Below are 15368 nucleotides of genomic sequence, written 5' to 3' on the forward strand. Positions count from 1 at the left end.
TTGCATAACAACTTGCCACCAAGTGAATTCAAAGAAGTTTTAAAAATTGATCACAAAAGTTTTCTTTCTCCTTTTAAGGGAAGTCTGGTTTTAAAACTATTACACGTGCCTTCCTTCCCCGCAGCACCTGTCTGCAGCCTATTTTAATGCCCCCCAAGGCCATGCTTCGGCGAGGGGCTGTGTCGTTGGCTCTGTGCGTGCTGATACTCTTTCTGAAGCGGGGCATGATATACGGTAATACTCACCTAATCAGGATTCTGTCTAGACGGGCGGGATGAAAACAGGGACAGAGCCGCAGGGATTTCTTTCCGAAGCAGAACACGGAAGGAAACATTGTTCTCCCAGAATATGGATGAGATCCGCAGGTACGCAGTGGCGTTTTATCTCACCGTCGGCATTCGGGCGTTCGTACCTGGACCGCTCGTGGACCGCTGTGTGTTAGCCTTGCTGTTGTCTGTCACTGCAGACTGCCCTGTCAGAGGATGACACAAATTTGGGCTCCAGTGTTTCCGTGGGCATGAAGGGGAACGTCTCAAAAAGCGTAGAGCATGCTGCCCAAGGTACAGGAGAGGGGCCAGGGGTCACTCGTGTTTGGAGCTACAATAGAGTCACCAAACATTGTACACTGGTAGGCGACCAGTGTCACCCTCAGGAGCTCTGACCAGCTGAAGCCAAGTCCCTAAATATTTTGGGAGTTCTTCGTTTGTGTAGTGAAACAATTTACTCCCCAAGTCATTTTCCTTGAAGAAACTATCAAGGAACAATGTTAAGCCACGGACTGCTGTGGAACTTGCTAAATGAAAATTCCCATCCCTTTCATTCTCCCTGGAGGGGGGCGTGGTGCCCTGCACTCTGCGGTTGCCTGGGGCATGGTGTGCTGGGCTGGTGAGCGACTGCTCCTGTATCTCAGGGCTCTGGAAATCGTTGCTCAGTGTTTCTGTAGAACAGGGAAAGAATTCACCTTAGGGCATGCAAATGAAGTGGAGGGCTTTGAATTAATATATGGGATGGAATTCCCTACTTAGCCATGTCCCATCTCTGTGATCTAGGACGAGACTGTTCACCGTTTCTCAGTTTTCCCATCTATAAAATGGGTGTGACGTACCAGCTGCCCAAGGGTATAGTGAGGATCAAATGGCTCAGTCCAGGGAAAGTCCGTAGCAGAGTGCCCACCCAAAGGTGACTTCCCCCCAAAATCGTTTTACCAAATACTATGATTTTTTAAAGCATGAGTCATTTATCCCAAGGTGAATGCGTGCACACTTCCGTTTAGCACAGCTTGACTTTGAAATGACGGGGGTCTTCTCTCCCTGCGAACAGCGTGCCAGCCCCGTTCCTGGAGTCACAGTGAGTGACAGCTGGGTGACACTGATTTAGCCCCACATCTTCCGCTGTGTGTGTCTCTTCTCCCCTCCGCTGTGGACTCACACGGCATGGGAACCCCAGATGCATTTGAGAGTGCTTGCAGCGATTTGTGCTCTGTTCATTTAAGCCTCGTCGGCCCCTGCTCTGCGGAGAAAAACGTAGGCAGTGGGTGTGGAAATGAGCCCCTAGAAATGTACTGGTTGCCCTTTCTCTTGGAGGGGGTCAGAAACAGGTGTGGTGCAAGAGAAGGATGTGGTAAGCCAGGGAGTCGGAGGTAAATCGATCTGCATTTAGATTGAAAAGGACAATAGGAGTCTTCTGAAGCAGCATTAAGTTCAAATCCGTGTGTTTCCATGGAGATCTGAGCGTGGCGCTCCTTTCTCCGAATGCTGGCAGGGCCATTATTTAAGGCGAAGATCAAGTGGCGAGTAAGCACAGACACACTGGGTCGTCCTGGACCTTTCGCAGGTGCCCCTGTCCCTGTCCCTGCTTGTCACCTGGGCTGACGCAATGCTGACCGAGCCCGAGCATGTGCTAACGCTGTGTTTGACGTGTGGGCTGCGCGTTTTTGCCTGAGGCAGCGGGACATTTGATTTGATTGTAAACATATGGGCACTGGAATTGAGAAGTTCCCGGTAGCTGGTAGCTGGTGGATTAATTCTTCTTGGGTTGGTATTTTCTTTTCGGAACACAAATAAATAGTCAAGCACACAACGTCGGAGCAGAACGGTGCCCTGGAGGGTCTCTGGGCTCGAGTGGATGTCTGCGCGTTTTGTGTGCGCACTACATCCGGGCGGTGCCGTGTTTTGAAACGCGAGTTCTGCGGGGGGTTTGCGATTTCCTGTTCTTGGGTGGAACAGAGAAAATTTAAGTTTCATTTCTCGGGCCGCCTTTCCGCGTTTTGGATTGTAGAGTTCTGATCGCATAAAGCGCCACGCCTCCCAGTGGGCGGAGAGTGCTCAGAGCGCCGTTCTGGTGGGATGGTAACGGGATAACGTGACCCAGACCGGAAAAAAATCCTAGATGGAAAGAGACGAAACACGTCAGCCAGGCCGTGTTTTCTCTTTTGGTGCCTTTGTTTCTATTTTTAAAATGATAATGACATCACCGGTACGGAAACCTGTTCTTTTAAAAGTTAACTTAAAACTTTATTAAGTGTATTCAGGTGGCATCAGTTAATAAAATCATGTAGGTCTCCAGTGTACAACTCTGTAATATTAAAAGTTCACTTTCGTTTGCCTGTATATTTATGTTTTCTGCCTCTGCAAGCTCCTGCTTCACCGGCTTTATCGGAAGTGAAGCAAAAAGACTGTCTCAGGGGCGCCTCCGTTTTCCAGAATCGCTTTTGATGTCAAATGAGTGACCTAGATAAATTTGGAGCTAAACTTGGGGCGAAGAGCCCCTAGACAAGCGCCAGGTCCTGAACCGTGAAGCGATTTTCAGGATGTGAGACTCTTCCTCTTCCCTTGCAGCGAGAGATTCTTCCTGAGGCTGAACAGGAACGGGCTCCCCAAGGCGCCGGACAAGCCGGAGCGCCACTGCTCTCTCTTCGTGGTAAGTGGGCGCGGGCGCCCCCTGCAGGAGGCAGGGTCTGCCCAGCGCGCTCCGGGTCACTTAGGAGACGTGAATGGCTGAGAGCCAACCGGGGGCATTTGTGTAAACTCTGTCAGTGACACGCCAGTCACAGGAGCGCCCGGGGTTCTGACACCGGCACCCACAGTCACAGCCGTGTGCGTGCGCTGGAGGTGACGAGCTCAGCGTGGCGCTGGGCATGCAGCAGCTACCTAACACGTCTGAAGGATGAGCGACGTGAGAACAGGGTTTCCCTCTCACTGTTGTTTGATGTCAGTAAACCACAGTGAAGTCCGACACGGGAATCCGAGGGCGGGATTTGAACCATACGCTTCTGCTACAAAAATGCCATTGAAAATGTCTATGTTGAATTTTTTTTTTTTGCAACAAACACCTACATTTGATTTGGAAAGGTAATGTGACAACCTCATAGAAAGTCCAATAAATCTTCAAAAGGTCGGCAGTCATGTCATGAAACCCAAGTCTCCTTTTCTTTTTTTTTTTTTTAAAGATTTTATTTATTTATTTTTAGAGAGGGAAGGGAGGGAGAAAGAGAGAGAGAGAGAAACATCAATGTGCGGTTGCTGGGGGCCGTGGCCTGCAACCCAGGCATGTGCCCTGACTGGGAATCGAACCTGTGATGCTTTGATTTGCAGCCTGAGCTCAATCCACTGAGCTACGCCAGCCAGGGCTCCTTTTCTTGATGACAGCCTCTGAAAGTTGTTTCAGGCGTCCTCTGCGCTCGGGCAATAGTGGTCTTTGGGGGTGGGCACTGTGTGTGTGGTTCGTCATTCCTGTCCCCCGACCTCCACCCCTCAGGCGGCCGTCAGCCGCTTCTCTGTCTCTGTAGCCCTGTTTCCGTTTCCTTTGGTTTTTCAGTGTGTTTTCCTTCTTTAATTCCACACGGAAGTGAGATCACACTGTGACTGTTTCCCTTGACTCAGTTTCCTCAGCAGGACGCACTCCAGGTCCGTCCGTGTTGCCGTGGCTGGCAGCGTCAACATGCCGCTCTTTCCTCTTGCTCAGTAGTGCTCTATCGTGTGCGTGCCCGCACCTTCCCCAGGCACTCCTCTGCTGGTGCACGTCCAGGCGCCCCCCCCCCCCCCCCCCGCTCTTACTAGTAATTCTGCAGAGCACAGAGGGGCGTGTATGTCTCTTTAAATCAGCGTCTTTGCTTTCTTTTGGGTAAATACCGAGATGTGGAATTGCTGGGTCATAGGGCAGCTCTGTTTTGTCTATTATTTGCAAAAATAATGTGCTGTGCCCTTTAAGTGTCCACGCAAATGACGAGTTCGACAGTAACGCACTCTCTCTGCGGCAGGATTTGGGGAGCAGCGAGCTGCGGAGGGACATCTACATCACGGTGCACATCATCCGAATCGGTAGGTGGCCCCCCGGCCACTGTGCCAGGAGCCCGTGGGGCAGGGGGGGGGTCTCTGTCGTGTGATCTGTGTGCTGTCTGAATCAGAGCGAGGTCAAAGCTGGAGCGGGACCCGAGGATCACAGAGTCTGGACATTGGTCCCTGCCCCCCTCCCCCCGGGGCTCACGGGCAGCCCCCACTCACCCAGCACGCAGGGACTCCTTTCCCTCCCCGCCGGAGTCCTCCCTCCCGTGGCCTGCTGTGTCTCCTCTCGCTCTGCTGGGCTCCCCAACCACATTCGATCCAAAAATGCAGCTCTGGTCTTTGTGAGCTCTCATTTCTGTTCACAGCACGCATCACACTTTCCGGGGCCGGGTTTCCTGCAGGGCTGTGAGCACGACACGAGCTGGAGTGCCGCCGAGCACAGGCGCCGTGGCCCCCGCTGTGTCCACACTCGGGTCCCCTGTGCGAGCACCTGTGGAGTGAGGCCTGCACGCCTTGCAGAAAGCGCGTTGGGTGTTCATTCGTCTCCACACATCGGGTGCCCCTGACGGCAGGCATTGTACGGCCGAGGAGCCGGGTAGAGCGGGACGGTGGAGCCGACACAGGTTTGCCAGGACGGCTCAGCAGCCGCTGCTGAGACTGGCTCCCACGTGCCATCCTCCGGGCCGCACTGCCGGCTGGGGAACATCCCCAGGAGAGGAGCACCGTGCCGGGCATTGCACCTTGATCTTTAATTCTCATCGTCTCATGCTTTACGCTCTGCATGGTGCATGGAGACTGTACACCACGTAGCTGTTCCGCCACGGGTGTTCTCTAGATTTTCTCCTTCTGAAAACCCGTTTTCATTTTAGGCCCTTTTCATATTTGAGGGACAGGAGGAATTTTTAAAAGTAAACTGTTTTTGATTTTGTTTGTCTTTTCTCCGGGCCAATGAGGGTGTGGGAACACAATCGGGAAGGAGGCTCTCACAATGCTGGGGGCGGGGGGGGGGGGCGGCGGCAGCTGCTGTGTGTCGGAGACAGAGCTGCTGTCCGTGCCCGGGTGGGGGAGGCAGCGCACGCGACTCTTCCCGTGGTTTCCCTAGGTCGGGTTTACAGCGCCGGTTGTTCACGTGTGAAGTGTGGCTGTGGATGCCTTCCTGCGAACATTGCTAAAACTCAAACATAACTTTCTCCAGCACTGAGAGAAAAGTGAGCCACTTTTGCTTTCAGGACTTTTAAAAAGTATCTTCAGGTTTTCGTGGAGAAAAACCACGGAGAGATGAGGCGGCCTGCCGGCCCGTGGCCCAGGCAGCCCTGTGTGTCACTCACAAGGCCGTTGCCAAGGAAACCACTTCAGTGGCATTGCCCGGCACGGGGTGCTTTTCAGATCCATGGCGCTTGATCAGTGCTGGCGTTTTTCACTGAGATTTCGTGATCATTAGGTTGTCAGAATGGGTGTCGAATCAGAAATTGCTCCCGCCACCCCAGCTGTGGTGAGGTGAACGCTTCCCTGAGTTGACTGCAGACTCTGGAGTGAAATTAAGATGTAGCAGATTCTTGTCTCTCGGGAGCCAATGCTCACTTTTTCTAGAACATTCCTTGCACCTGCTTTAGCAGGAAAAGGGCATGTTGACCCTCACTGGCTACTGAGACCAGAACAGTAGCACCTGCCTTGGAATTTAAACCTGGACTTCCGGTTGGAAAGAGGGAGGGAAAGAAAAGAAACACATTGTTTCTGAGTCTCCTTCCCTGCCGCTTTCCAGTTCCCTGCACCCCTTTGTGGCTTTTGGCTGGTTGCTAAATGATTACACCTCCCCTGCTCCTGCCTTCCTTTCTGCTTCGTCGATGTCCCTAGAAATCTGTCCAGAACTGGCAATGTTGTTCATCCCAGAGCTGGGAATGCTGGGGTGGTTGTTCCAGGATGGGAATGGGACCCCAGGTTTGGTACCCAGAGCTGTGGCGCCCACAGAGCCAGGAAAGGAGAGTTAAAGTCGAGGGTGTGCGGACCCGAGAGGGCAGGGGAAGCTCAGGGTCAGAGACGGCGGGGGACAGTGAGGGACACCTCCCTGGGGCATCTTCTCGGAGTGCCCCGAGGGAACACTTCCCATCGGCCCCGCTTTGCGGTGTCCCTTGAGCCCCACACGTTTCCTTTGTCCGCAGCTCTGGCCGAAGGGCAGGGGAGGTGAGACTGACAGGCCCCTGCGTGACCTGGAGACCCCTGGGGTTAGAGCTGGAGGAGCCCTGGGAACTCTGGGAGTTTGGGGTTTTTTCCCTAATAAACTTCTTGGACAATGTTACCTAACTTTGAAATACTCCACCCAGAAAGTTCCTAATCACGTTGTCATCTTGCATTTGCAAGGAAATGATTAAGTAAGAAAAAAAATACTTTCAAAATTGTGATACTGATAAAGATTGATGTGTACATTGCATCCCGAGATGGTCTGTAATCATATTTCATACAGAGCCAAACTAGACTTCTTTTCTGTCTGGGTGACCCAAGTTTTAAATTTGCTAAAATCGGTTCTGTAAGTAAACAGTAGGATTCGTGGAAGAGGAAAACCCCAAGATGACTTTCTAAAGCACTGGATTTGCAGATGACGTTCACATGAAACCGTGGGTGGGAGTTCTGTCCCGTATGACAGCGTCGGGCCACGGAAACGTGGTATTTAAACGGTACATTTCGTACCACTGAGAAGCAGCTGACTTATTTGCACTGTGTGTTACTTTGGATTCCCACTGATACAGAACGAGAGGTTGGGGGCTGCTGTTTGTGGCCATTTCCATGAAGGTGACAGCTGTGGGGGGCGGTTTTCCTGTACCGCCCTCCAATACAAGCCAGACTGGTCGAGGGCATCCGGTTTCCCCCTCCGCGGTGGGTCTGGGAGGAGCCGGAGCCCTCCGGGTGCACTGGGGGGTGGGGCGGGGCGGGGGTGGGGCTTCACGCCCAGGGAAACAACTGGCACTTCGATCCATGCCAAGAATCTGGAAACCAATGGGCAGATTGTTAAAAAAAAAAATGTTTTTTTGTTCTCATGTTAACTTGCTGTACTTCAGCTCCAGTGGGCTTTCTGCTTTGCGTCTCCAAAACAACCCACTGGGGATTCAGTACGGGGACAGCATCCCCCTGATGCCCTGGGAGGTCTGCGGCCCTTCCCACCCGTGCGAACTGTCCGAGTGAACCCCGCTGCCCCGAGAGTCCCACCACCGGCCGAATGTGTGTGTGTGTTGCGGGGGGGGGGTCACCCGCAGCGCCCCCGTCAGGAGAGGCCCCCTCATTGCAGCACGCGGCTTCCCTGCTGCTGCTCCTCCAGGGACTCTCCAGCTGCTTCCCTCCCAAGGGGAGACCTTTGGACTAGCTCTTAGATGCTTTTTAAAACAGAAACGCTGCCCCGAGCCTCCTGGGGCGCCCTCGTGAGTCTTCGGGAGGCTCCCGAACGGGGGTCCCGCTCCGGACGGCACGTTTCCTGGACGGCAGCGGAGGCCCAGAGGCGCGGCTGCGTGCGGAGGCCGTGGTAGCCGAGGAGAGCCCCGACCTGCCGCGGCTCGCACCTGCCGCCGCCCGGCCCGCGCGCCCTCGCCCTCACCAGCGGACTTCCCAGGGTCTCCCTGGCAGCTGCCGTGTGCGCCTGGGGCAGAGGCTCTGGTCCGAATGGGAATGGCTTCCTGACCGCGTTCCCTTTGCCCCCGGACAGGTCGGATGGGGGCCGGGGAGAAGAAGAGCGCCTGCAGCGTGCAGTACCGGCGGCCCTTCGGCTGTGCGGTTCTCAGCATCGCCGACCTGCTGACGGGCGAGACGAAGGACGACCTGGTCCTCAAAGTGTACATGTAAGAGGCGCGCTCGCAGCGGCGGGGCGGGCGGGGCTGGCGCGGGGACACGTGGGCCGCGCTCGGTGGGCGCCCCTTCCCGGGGGTCCTCGGCGAGCGGGGGATGGGTCGGCTTTCCGCGCCACCCCTCCGACTCGGAAATCTGCGGCCTCGCTGCGGGTGCGTGCACAGCCCCGTCTGCCCCTCGGAGGGATTTCAAAAGCGGGAACGCAGGACACGGGCAGGATCGAGGCCCGGCAGGGCGCCTCCTGTGAATTCAAACTCCCACTCGTCTGCACCTTCAGCGCGTTCATCCGTTCTTCAGGAACGCTAGCCGTGGTTTTCAGAGAAGCTCTCCTCCGGGGCTGGGGCAGGACGCCAGGGGCGGCCTCAGGGTTCTCGAGGCCTCGACTCCCAGGTCCGTGTCGGCTCCTCGTCCAAGGGCCAGTCTGCCCCACGCTTCCCTCTCCGAGCCTGGGGACCTTCGCCGGCAGTCTCCGGCATCCTGGGACTTGCGAGTGCATCGCCCACTCTCTGCCGTCACCTCCCCGAGACACTTCTCCCCGTGTGTGTATCTGTCTGTCTGGGGGCCCAAACGTCCCCTTTTCATAAAGACAAAGGACGTGGTTATATTGGGTTAGGGCCCCCCAATAACCTCTTTGTAACTCGATGACTTGTGGAAGGACCCTATTTCCAAATAAGGCCCAATTCTGAGGTACCACGGGGTTAGGACTTCAACATTATCTTTTTTGTGGTAGGGTGGGGGACACAGTTCAAGTTCAACACATAAACTGCACTAAGAAATCGCTGGCTGTCTTCCAAATCTTAGGTGATTTTTAAAATGCCCATGGTTTGGGGTCCCCCCCTTTGAGCTCCTCCCCGTGGGCTCGGACGTTGCAGACAGCGGTGCGCTCAGAGCAGACCCACGGGGGCGGGGGTGGTCCGAGTTCCGGATGTGGAGACCCCCCGCCGACCACCTCCAGGCGCGAGCTTGCTTTAGTTTTCCGTTCTGGCTGTTGAGTTGATGCCTCCACTCTGTGCTCATAGTTTTCTGGTATGTGGAGGTGACATGCGTGACCCACTGCCTGCGGGACACGAACTTCCGACTGCTTTCTGACCACTGCTGCAGGGCTGCATGGGTTTATTCATGCTCCGCCCCGTGCCCCAGAGCTGTGCTACACGTTTCTAACTAGTGGGCAGAGATTTGTCTAGAGCCTGTGGTTCAGGGTGGGAAATGCTCTTGGTCTCTTTCAAGAGGGGTCAGATCCGTGGCGTGGATTTGGAACTGGAAAATGTCTGGTGGTGGGTGGGGAGACCTGCCCCCTTTTCATCACACACAGGCCTCCGTGTCAGGGGTGGGTGTGAGTCCATGGCAATCTGATTTCCAAACTCTCCTGGTGCTCGTAAGGCATCGTTCATTGGGAACAATGCTGATGATAATGGCCAGCCCTTCCTGGCGCTTACTGTGCAGAGAACTGTGTGAAGCACTTTGTGTGGGTCCTGTGACTTTACACACACGCGTGCACACACACACACACACACACACACACACGAAACAGATGCTGTTGGCTCAGATTTACCCTAAAGGGCCAGGACGGCCAAACTCCTCGCCTGGAGACACCCGGCCGATAAGGACAAGAACCAGACCGAAGTTGGCACTGCCTGACTGCTACACCTGCGCTCTCAGGTGACCAGGCTGAACGCGTCCGGGTGTGCTTCCGCACCATTAGCGATGTGGTCATGATAACCTGTGAGTTGTTCTTCCCGGGTGCTCCTGGCACAGCCAGGCCTCACCAGGTGGCCACCCCTGCTCACCTCGGGGTGACCCTGCTGACTGGCAGTCATATGCCATAGGTTGCTAGGACTGCCAAGGAGGCTTAAGGACCGCTGCGTTGCAGCGGTTCTGCCACAAAGAGCAGGCGCACTGGGAAGGTCATTGCCTGGTCTCACGCGCCATCCACGCCTGACGGAGTGTTGATGTTCTCCCAGGTGTAACACGGAGAGCGAGTGGTACCAGATCCATGAGAACATCATCAAAAAGCTGAACGCGCGTTATAACCTGACCGGCTCCAACGCAGGTGAGTGCGGGGTTGGGGGGGCCCCTCTCGTCTGTGTGGAAAGGAAATGATCCACCCTTCGTTTTTCTCTCTGTGCACCCCCCACTTAAAAACTGCACCATCAACACCCTGGTCCATCTGTCCTCCTGTGCTGTGACAGACAAGCTTGTGCCGCAACTCTCCCTAAAAAGTGCATTCCGTTCTGGTTTGGAACTGGGCAGAGTATCTGACTTTGTTCCACGGTGCCAGGTCTCAGGACCTCTGAGCTGTTACTGATGCCTGAGAACCGAATGACAAGGACACGGTGCCAGGGGTGGGGGGCGGTCATGACTGTCGGTGTGGAAGAGGTGTGGAGACTGGACCCTGGCTGAAAGGTCCAGGGCCGACATGCCCCGCTGCCTGTTGCTGGGAGCCACGTCACTGTCCTGAGAACAGGCGTGTGGGCCCTGCGTGGAAACGGGCTCGGGACAGGGATGCTGGCTGCAGTGTCATTTGGCTGGAATGTGTGCACGCTGGCTCGGAGGGAACCGGAAGGGGGCGCAGCATCGCGGGCTGCAGACCCTGCACGGTCTCGTGCTGGTGACGTTCTGTGGAGCGGACACAGCGTGTAGCATATGCAGACGATGCAGCGTGTGCAGGGATGTCTGTGAGTCGGGCCAGCAGAGGAACACTGGGTGCATCGTGTTCGCTTTCTCTCCCCCTTTCATACCCCCTCCCCCAGGAAAACCATGCAATCGTGTGCTTGCTTTAATGTAAGCAGGCTTCAAATTAAGTAAGCTCTTGTTTGAACGGAATGTGCGGTGTTTAAGACTGATTTCTAAAGTACCTTACGTATACGAGGTCTGTCCAGAAAGTGTCCAGCCATGGGCTGTGAAAAACAGAGACGTTTATTGAAGAAGATGCAGGAACCAGTGTACACAGGACAATGACATCTCAGTCCCCTTCAAAGTGGAGACCTTGAGACCTCACACAGTTCTCCCAATCACCATCAGCTGCCCCACTGTATTTTCCCGAATCTCACTGATAGTCTGAAATCTCTTCCCTTTCAAAGGTGATTTTAGTTTTGGGAAAAGCCAGGCGTCACAGGGCACCAAATCTGGGCTGTAGGGGATGAGTCATTTGCATGATTTGCTGTTTTGCCAAAAATCTCTGCATGAGACGTGATACATGAGTGGGTGCATTGTCCTGATGAAATTGTCCATCACCAGCTGCCCACAGCTGTGGCCTTCTGAGTCATCAGAATAGCTTTCCACAGAGGAATGCTCAAGCTTAACACAAAATCTGATGCAAATTTGTTGCTCTGCTAACTCAGTCATTTTTAATGCAACGGCCACACAGTACACATGCTCACTCAACAGCATCTACCGCCCCCACTGACTAGTACAGTGAAGCCGTCATTGTTCACACATGTGCATCCCGGTCCACTCTCCTTGGCTGCCAGGTGACATCGATGTCGCACAAACCGTTCTTGTTACATTAACAATGGCTGGACTTTTTCCGGACAGGCCTCGTAGGAATTTGTGGTATAGTCCAGCACGCCAGGCAATGAGCAGAACCAGAGTTCAGATTCAGAGCACCTGTCTTCACACCTGTGCCCGTCCTGCTGGGCCAGAGAGGCCCAGAGAAGCAGGGGCTGCAGGCAGACTTGGTGGGCAGGCCGGGCGGAGCCGAAAGCACTCACCACTCACACAGGCGGCAGCGCCCAGGCTGCGGTGAGGGGGAGGCCAGCCTTCCCCTGCCTCTCCCAGGAGCTGGGAGGGAACTAGGCTGTTCCTGGCTCTCACACAGCCCGGCATTCCCACTGAGTGAGCAAGAGGCGCGCACTCGCCACTGCGGGCAGGGTCTCGGGAGGACCAGGGGTGACGGTGGCAGTGGAATGCGGCGTGAAGTCCTACGTGTGCTCAGAGGCTGTCCCGTGCCCTCGTCTTCTCTGCCTCTGCGGAAGGGTGATGACCGCGCTGAACTCCAGGGAGGAGGGCAGCATGTTCCGTTTGCATGCGAGGTTCCCCGGGTGCCTGGACGTGCTGCACGTGCTCCGTCAATGTTGCTGCCCGCGTACTCTCGCTGGAGTCCTGGGGAGACCGCCAGCAAGTGAGGCTCAAACCTTTTATGCCCTGAGTGGTGCCGTTTCCGTTGGCGGCCACTGTCGGAGGTGGAGAGGTGGCGACGGCGTCTCGGGGAAGAGGGACAGAAACCACCGGGCTACAGGGCCCTCCCGCCTGTCGTGGAATCTGGCCCCCATCCCGTGTGCTGCCTGTGCGACGCTCAGACTCCTGGGCAGCCTCCCAGGCAGCCGAGGGTGTGCCGTCTGCATGTGGCTTCTGAGACGGCACCCCTCTGCTCCGAGGTCCTTCCGGCCCAGCCCCCCTCCTTCCTGCCCTCTCCAGCCTGAGTCCCAGCCAGGGTCCGCCTGCCTCCTGCCCCTCCGGCCGCCGCCTGGCCCCTGCTAGCTTTCTGCAGCGAGGCAAGTCCAGCTGTAGGCCTCCTCTCTCCCAAGTGTGGCGGCTCCAGGGAGACGGCACTGAAGGAGAAGCTTTTTTTTCTTTTCTTTTTTTTTTAAGATTTTATTTATTTTTAGAGAGGGAAGGGAGGGAAAAAGAGAGAGAACCATCAATGTGCGGTTGCTGGGGGTCATGGCCTGCAACCCAGGCATGTGCCCTGGCTGGGAATCAAACCTGTAACACTTTGGTTTGCAGTCTGCACTCAATCCACTGAGCTACGCCAGCCAGGGCTTTTTTTTTTTTTTTTTTTTTTTTTTTTTTCACAGAGGTGAAGGGAGGGAGGAGAGGGAAAGAAACATCAGTGTGTGGTTGTCTCTCTTGTGCCCCCTACTGGGCACCTGGTCCACAACCCAGGCATGTGCCATGACTGGGAATCGAACTGCGACCCTTTGGTTCATAGGCCAGTACTCAGTCCACTGAGCCACATCAGCCAGGGCAAGGAGAAGCTTTGAAAAATAAGTAACTGAGCCCTTCTTCCTCCTTCCCTGCAGTCCTGGCAGGTCCCTGTCCTGGGAGCTCTGGATCTGTCCCCAGGGGCTCTCAGCTGGTGGGGGGCGGGGGTGTTCACAGCGGTTGTGCTTTGTCATGGAAAGGGGAGGCTCTCTAATGACTTCCTTAAAAATAATGGAGAAAGCAGGGTCCACAAAATTGAGGTGGGAAATTGGGGTGCCTAATGGCCCACCCACCCCTGTGGTGAGGGGTGCTGGCTGCCGCTGTTTTCTCCTTGGACTGTGGGCTTGTTGATTAAAAAGAAGCAAACCAGTCAGCCGATTTCACGGGAATGGAGTTCCCTCAGCCAAGTATTGGTTTTCACTGCTTTCCCCTGCTGTTCTTTGGTCATTGGTACTTAAAAAAAAAAAAAAAAAAAAGAAGCAGCAGCAGCAGCTAAAAGGATAACTTGAAATTAGTTTTGGGAGAAAATTCTTGATCTGCAGACCCCTAGGATCACTTGCTGTCTGTGTCCCTGGGAGCTGCAGGCTTGTCTGCCTGATCCGTGAAGGGACTCATCTAATTAGCTGGCTGATTTTCCTCCAGCGCAGACTTGAGTTGCAAAGGTACATTAACCGCTGTGTTCCTTGAGTTTAGAAACTGGGAGAAAATTGCGAGTGCTGCACTTAACTTTTCAAGACAAAACAAAAGCATCGAGTTAACATATCTGCACGGTTAGACTGAGTTAAGTTGAATAACTTCAAATTTCCAAAGCTCGGCTCTGTGTGAATTTTGAAATCCAAAAGTAATGTTATAAGAATGTCCAAGTCTGAAAGTATTTATTAAAACGGCCCTGGGTTAGGTTTCTTGAGCAAATGGTCTTTGTAAACGCCGCCTCCGATAGACACGAGCGGGGAATTCAGGGAATGCGAAGTGAGACGGGGCCAGTGTGATTTACTGAGGCGGATTCCGTTCCGGGACTTGCAATAAATTCTGTGAAAATCGTTGGCTCTGGTTCATTGTGTCCAAAGAGAAACTTCAAGAGTTTTCATATGATTTTGTGTTGATGAAGTCCCGTTTCCTGTGGTTGACACATGGAGCTTGCAACTGGAAAAAACCGTCTCTAAGTAGGTCGCTTTCGACAGCTGTGTTCTGCGCTGGTCAGCTGGGTGTGCGTGGCCGCTGGCCTGCTGCCACCCACAGAAGGGCGAGGGGTTACCTCCTTCCAAGCCCATGGCCCGCAGGAGAGCGGCTGACCTCCGAGCAGGAAGCCGGTGGTGTTTTTATTTGCCTGAGATTAAGGAGGCTTTTGAGAGACTCAGAGCACCTTATCCTCACGCACCAATGTACTCATTTAATCCACCGTTACCGAATTGGTACAATTCCTAAGGATTGTATTGTATCCATGCTCGAGGCTGGAACCGTGCCCTTTGGAAAGTTTGCTTTCTGACATTGTTGAAAGGAGGACTTTTTGGCGCCACCTATTGGCTAGAAATATAGTATTTGATTTTTTTTTTTTTTGCTCACCTTTGGAATTTTCTGATTATTAACCATACTTTTTAAGGTTTTTTTTTTTTTATTTTCAACTAATTTAACCTGCATAAATGTTATGAGAATAGTGCAAAGAATTTCTAATTTCTTACTTAGGTGAACATTTTACTATATTTGTTTTACCCCTTTTCTGTGTGTACATATATACACACATACACATACTTTTCACATATGGAGATACATAGGGTTCAAAATGGTTCGTGTGTGTATGTATGTGTGTTCACATTTAACATTACCGATTTGGCATAGTCCTTAGGCATTCCATGTACATGCACACACACATGCACACGTCCCCCTCCCCAGTCGTCCGCCCGGGGTCCGCTGTTCTCTGGCCACTCCACCGTGCCGCGGGCAGGCCGTTCTGTTCCTCCGTCTCCCCCGGCGCTCCTGGCCTTTGCTGCACTGACTCACTCCCCACGGTGCTGCCTCGCTCAACAGCCCTCCTTCCTGCGAGACCCTTGGCCTCCTTCCCTCCTCCGCTCCGGAGACCCCATCTCTGGCCCCCCGGTGGACACGCCTGGCCCAACCCCAAAATCTCAACCGCTTCGTGTGCCCGGGCGTAGCCCTGGCCGTTCTGGCTTTGAGTTGGACCCAAATCACGCGTATGCTCTGGTGCGTTCATTTCACAAGTCAGCCACCTCACCCTGCAGACACTGCGTACAACCTTCACAAAACACAGAGTAGTACCCGAAGCCAGACTCGGCTGCGAGAGTTTGTGAATCAAGCACAGAGGAGGGAAGAGAA

General features: G+C 54.2%; 1 protein-coding gene across 3 annotated transcripts in view; it reads left to right on the plus strand.

Moving 5' to 3' along the window:
• Window positions 1–15368, plus strand: part of DOCK4 (dedicator of cytokinesis 4) — a 278124-nt gene that overhangs the window by 150465 nt on the left and 112291 nt on the right. For all 3 annotated transcript variants that reach the window (XM_028526081.2, XM_036010391.1, XM_036010392.1), the window contains exons 9-12: window positions 2838–2919; window positions 4259–4319; window positions 7975–8107; window positions 10076–10164. In XM_028526081.2, coding sequence (XP_028381882.1) covers window positions 2838–2919; window positions 4259–4319; window positions 7975–8107; window positions 10076–10164 — 365 coding nt within the window. The remainder of the gene's footprint in view (window positions 1–2837; window positions 2920–4258; window positions 4320–7974; window positions 8108–10075; window positions 10165–15368) is intronic.

Source organism: Phyllostomus discolor, chromosome 10, assembly GCF_004126475.2.
Source record: "Phyllostomus discolor isolate MPI-MPIP mPhyDis1 chromosome 10, mPhyDis1.pri.v3, whole genome shotgun sequence".
Taxonomy (NCBI): Eukaryota; Metazoa; Chordata; class Mammalia; order Chiroptera; family Phyllostomidae; genus Phyllostomus; species Phyllostomus discolor.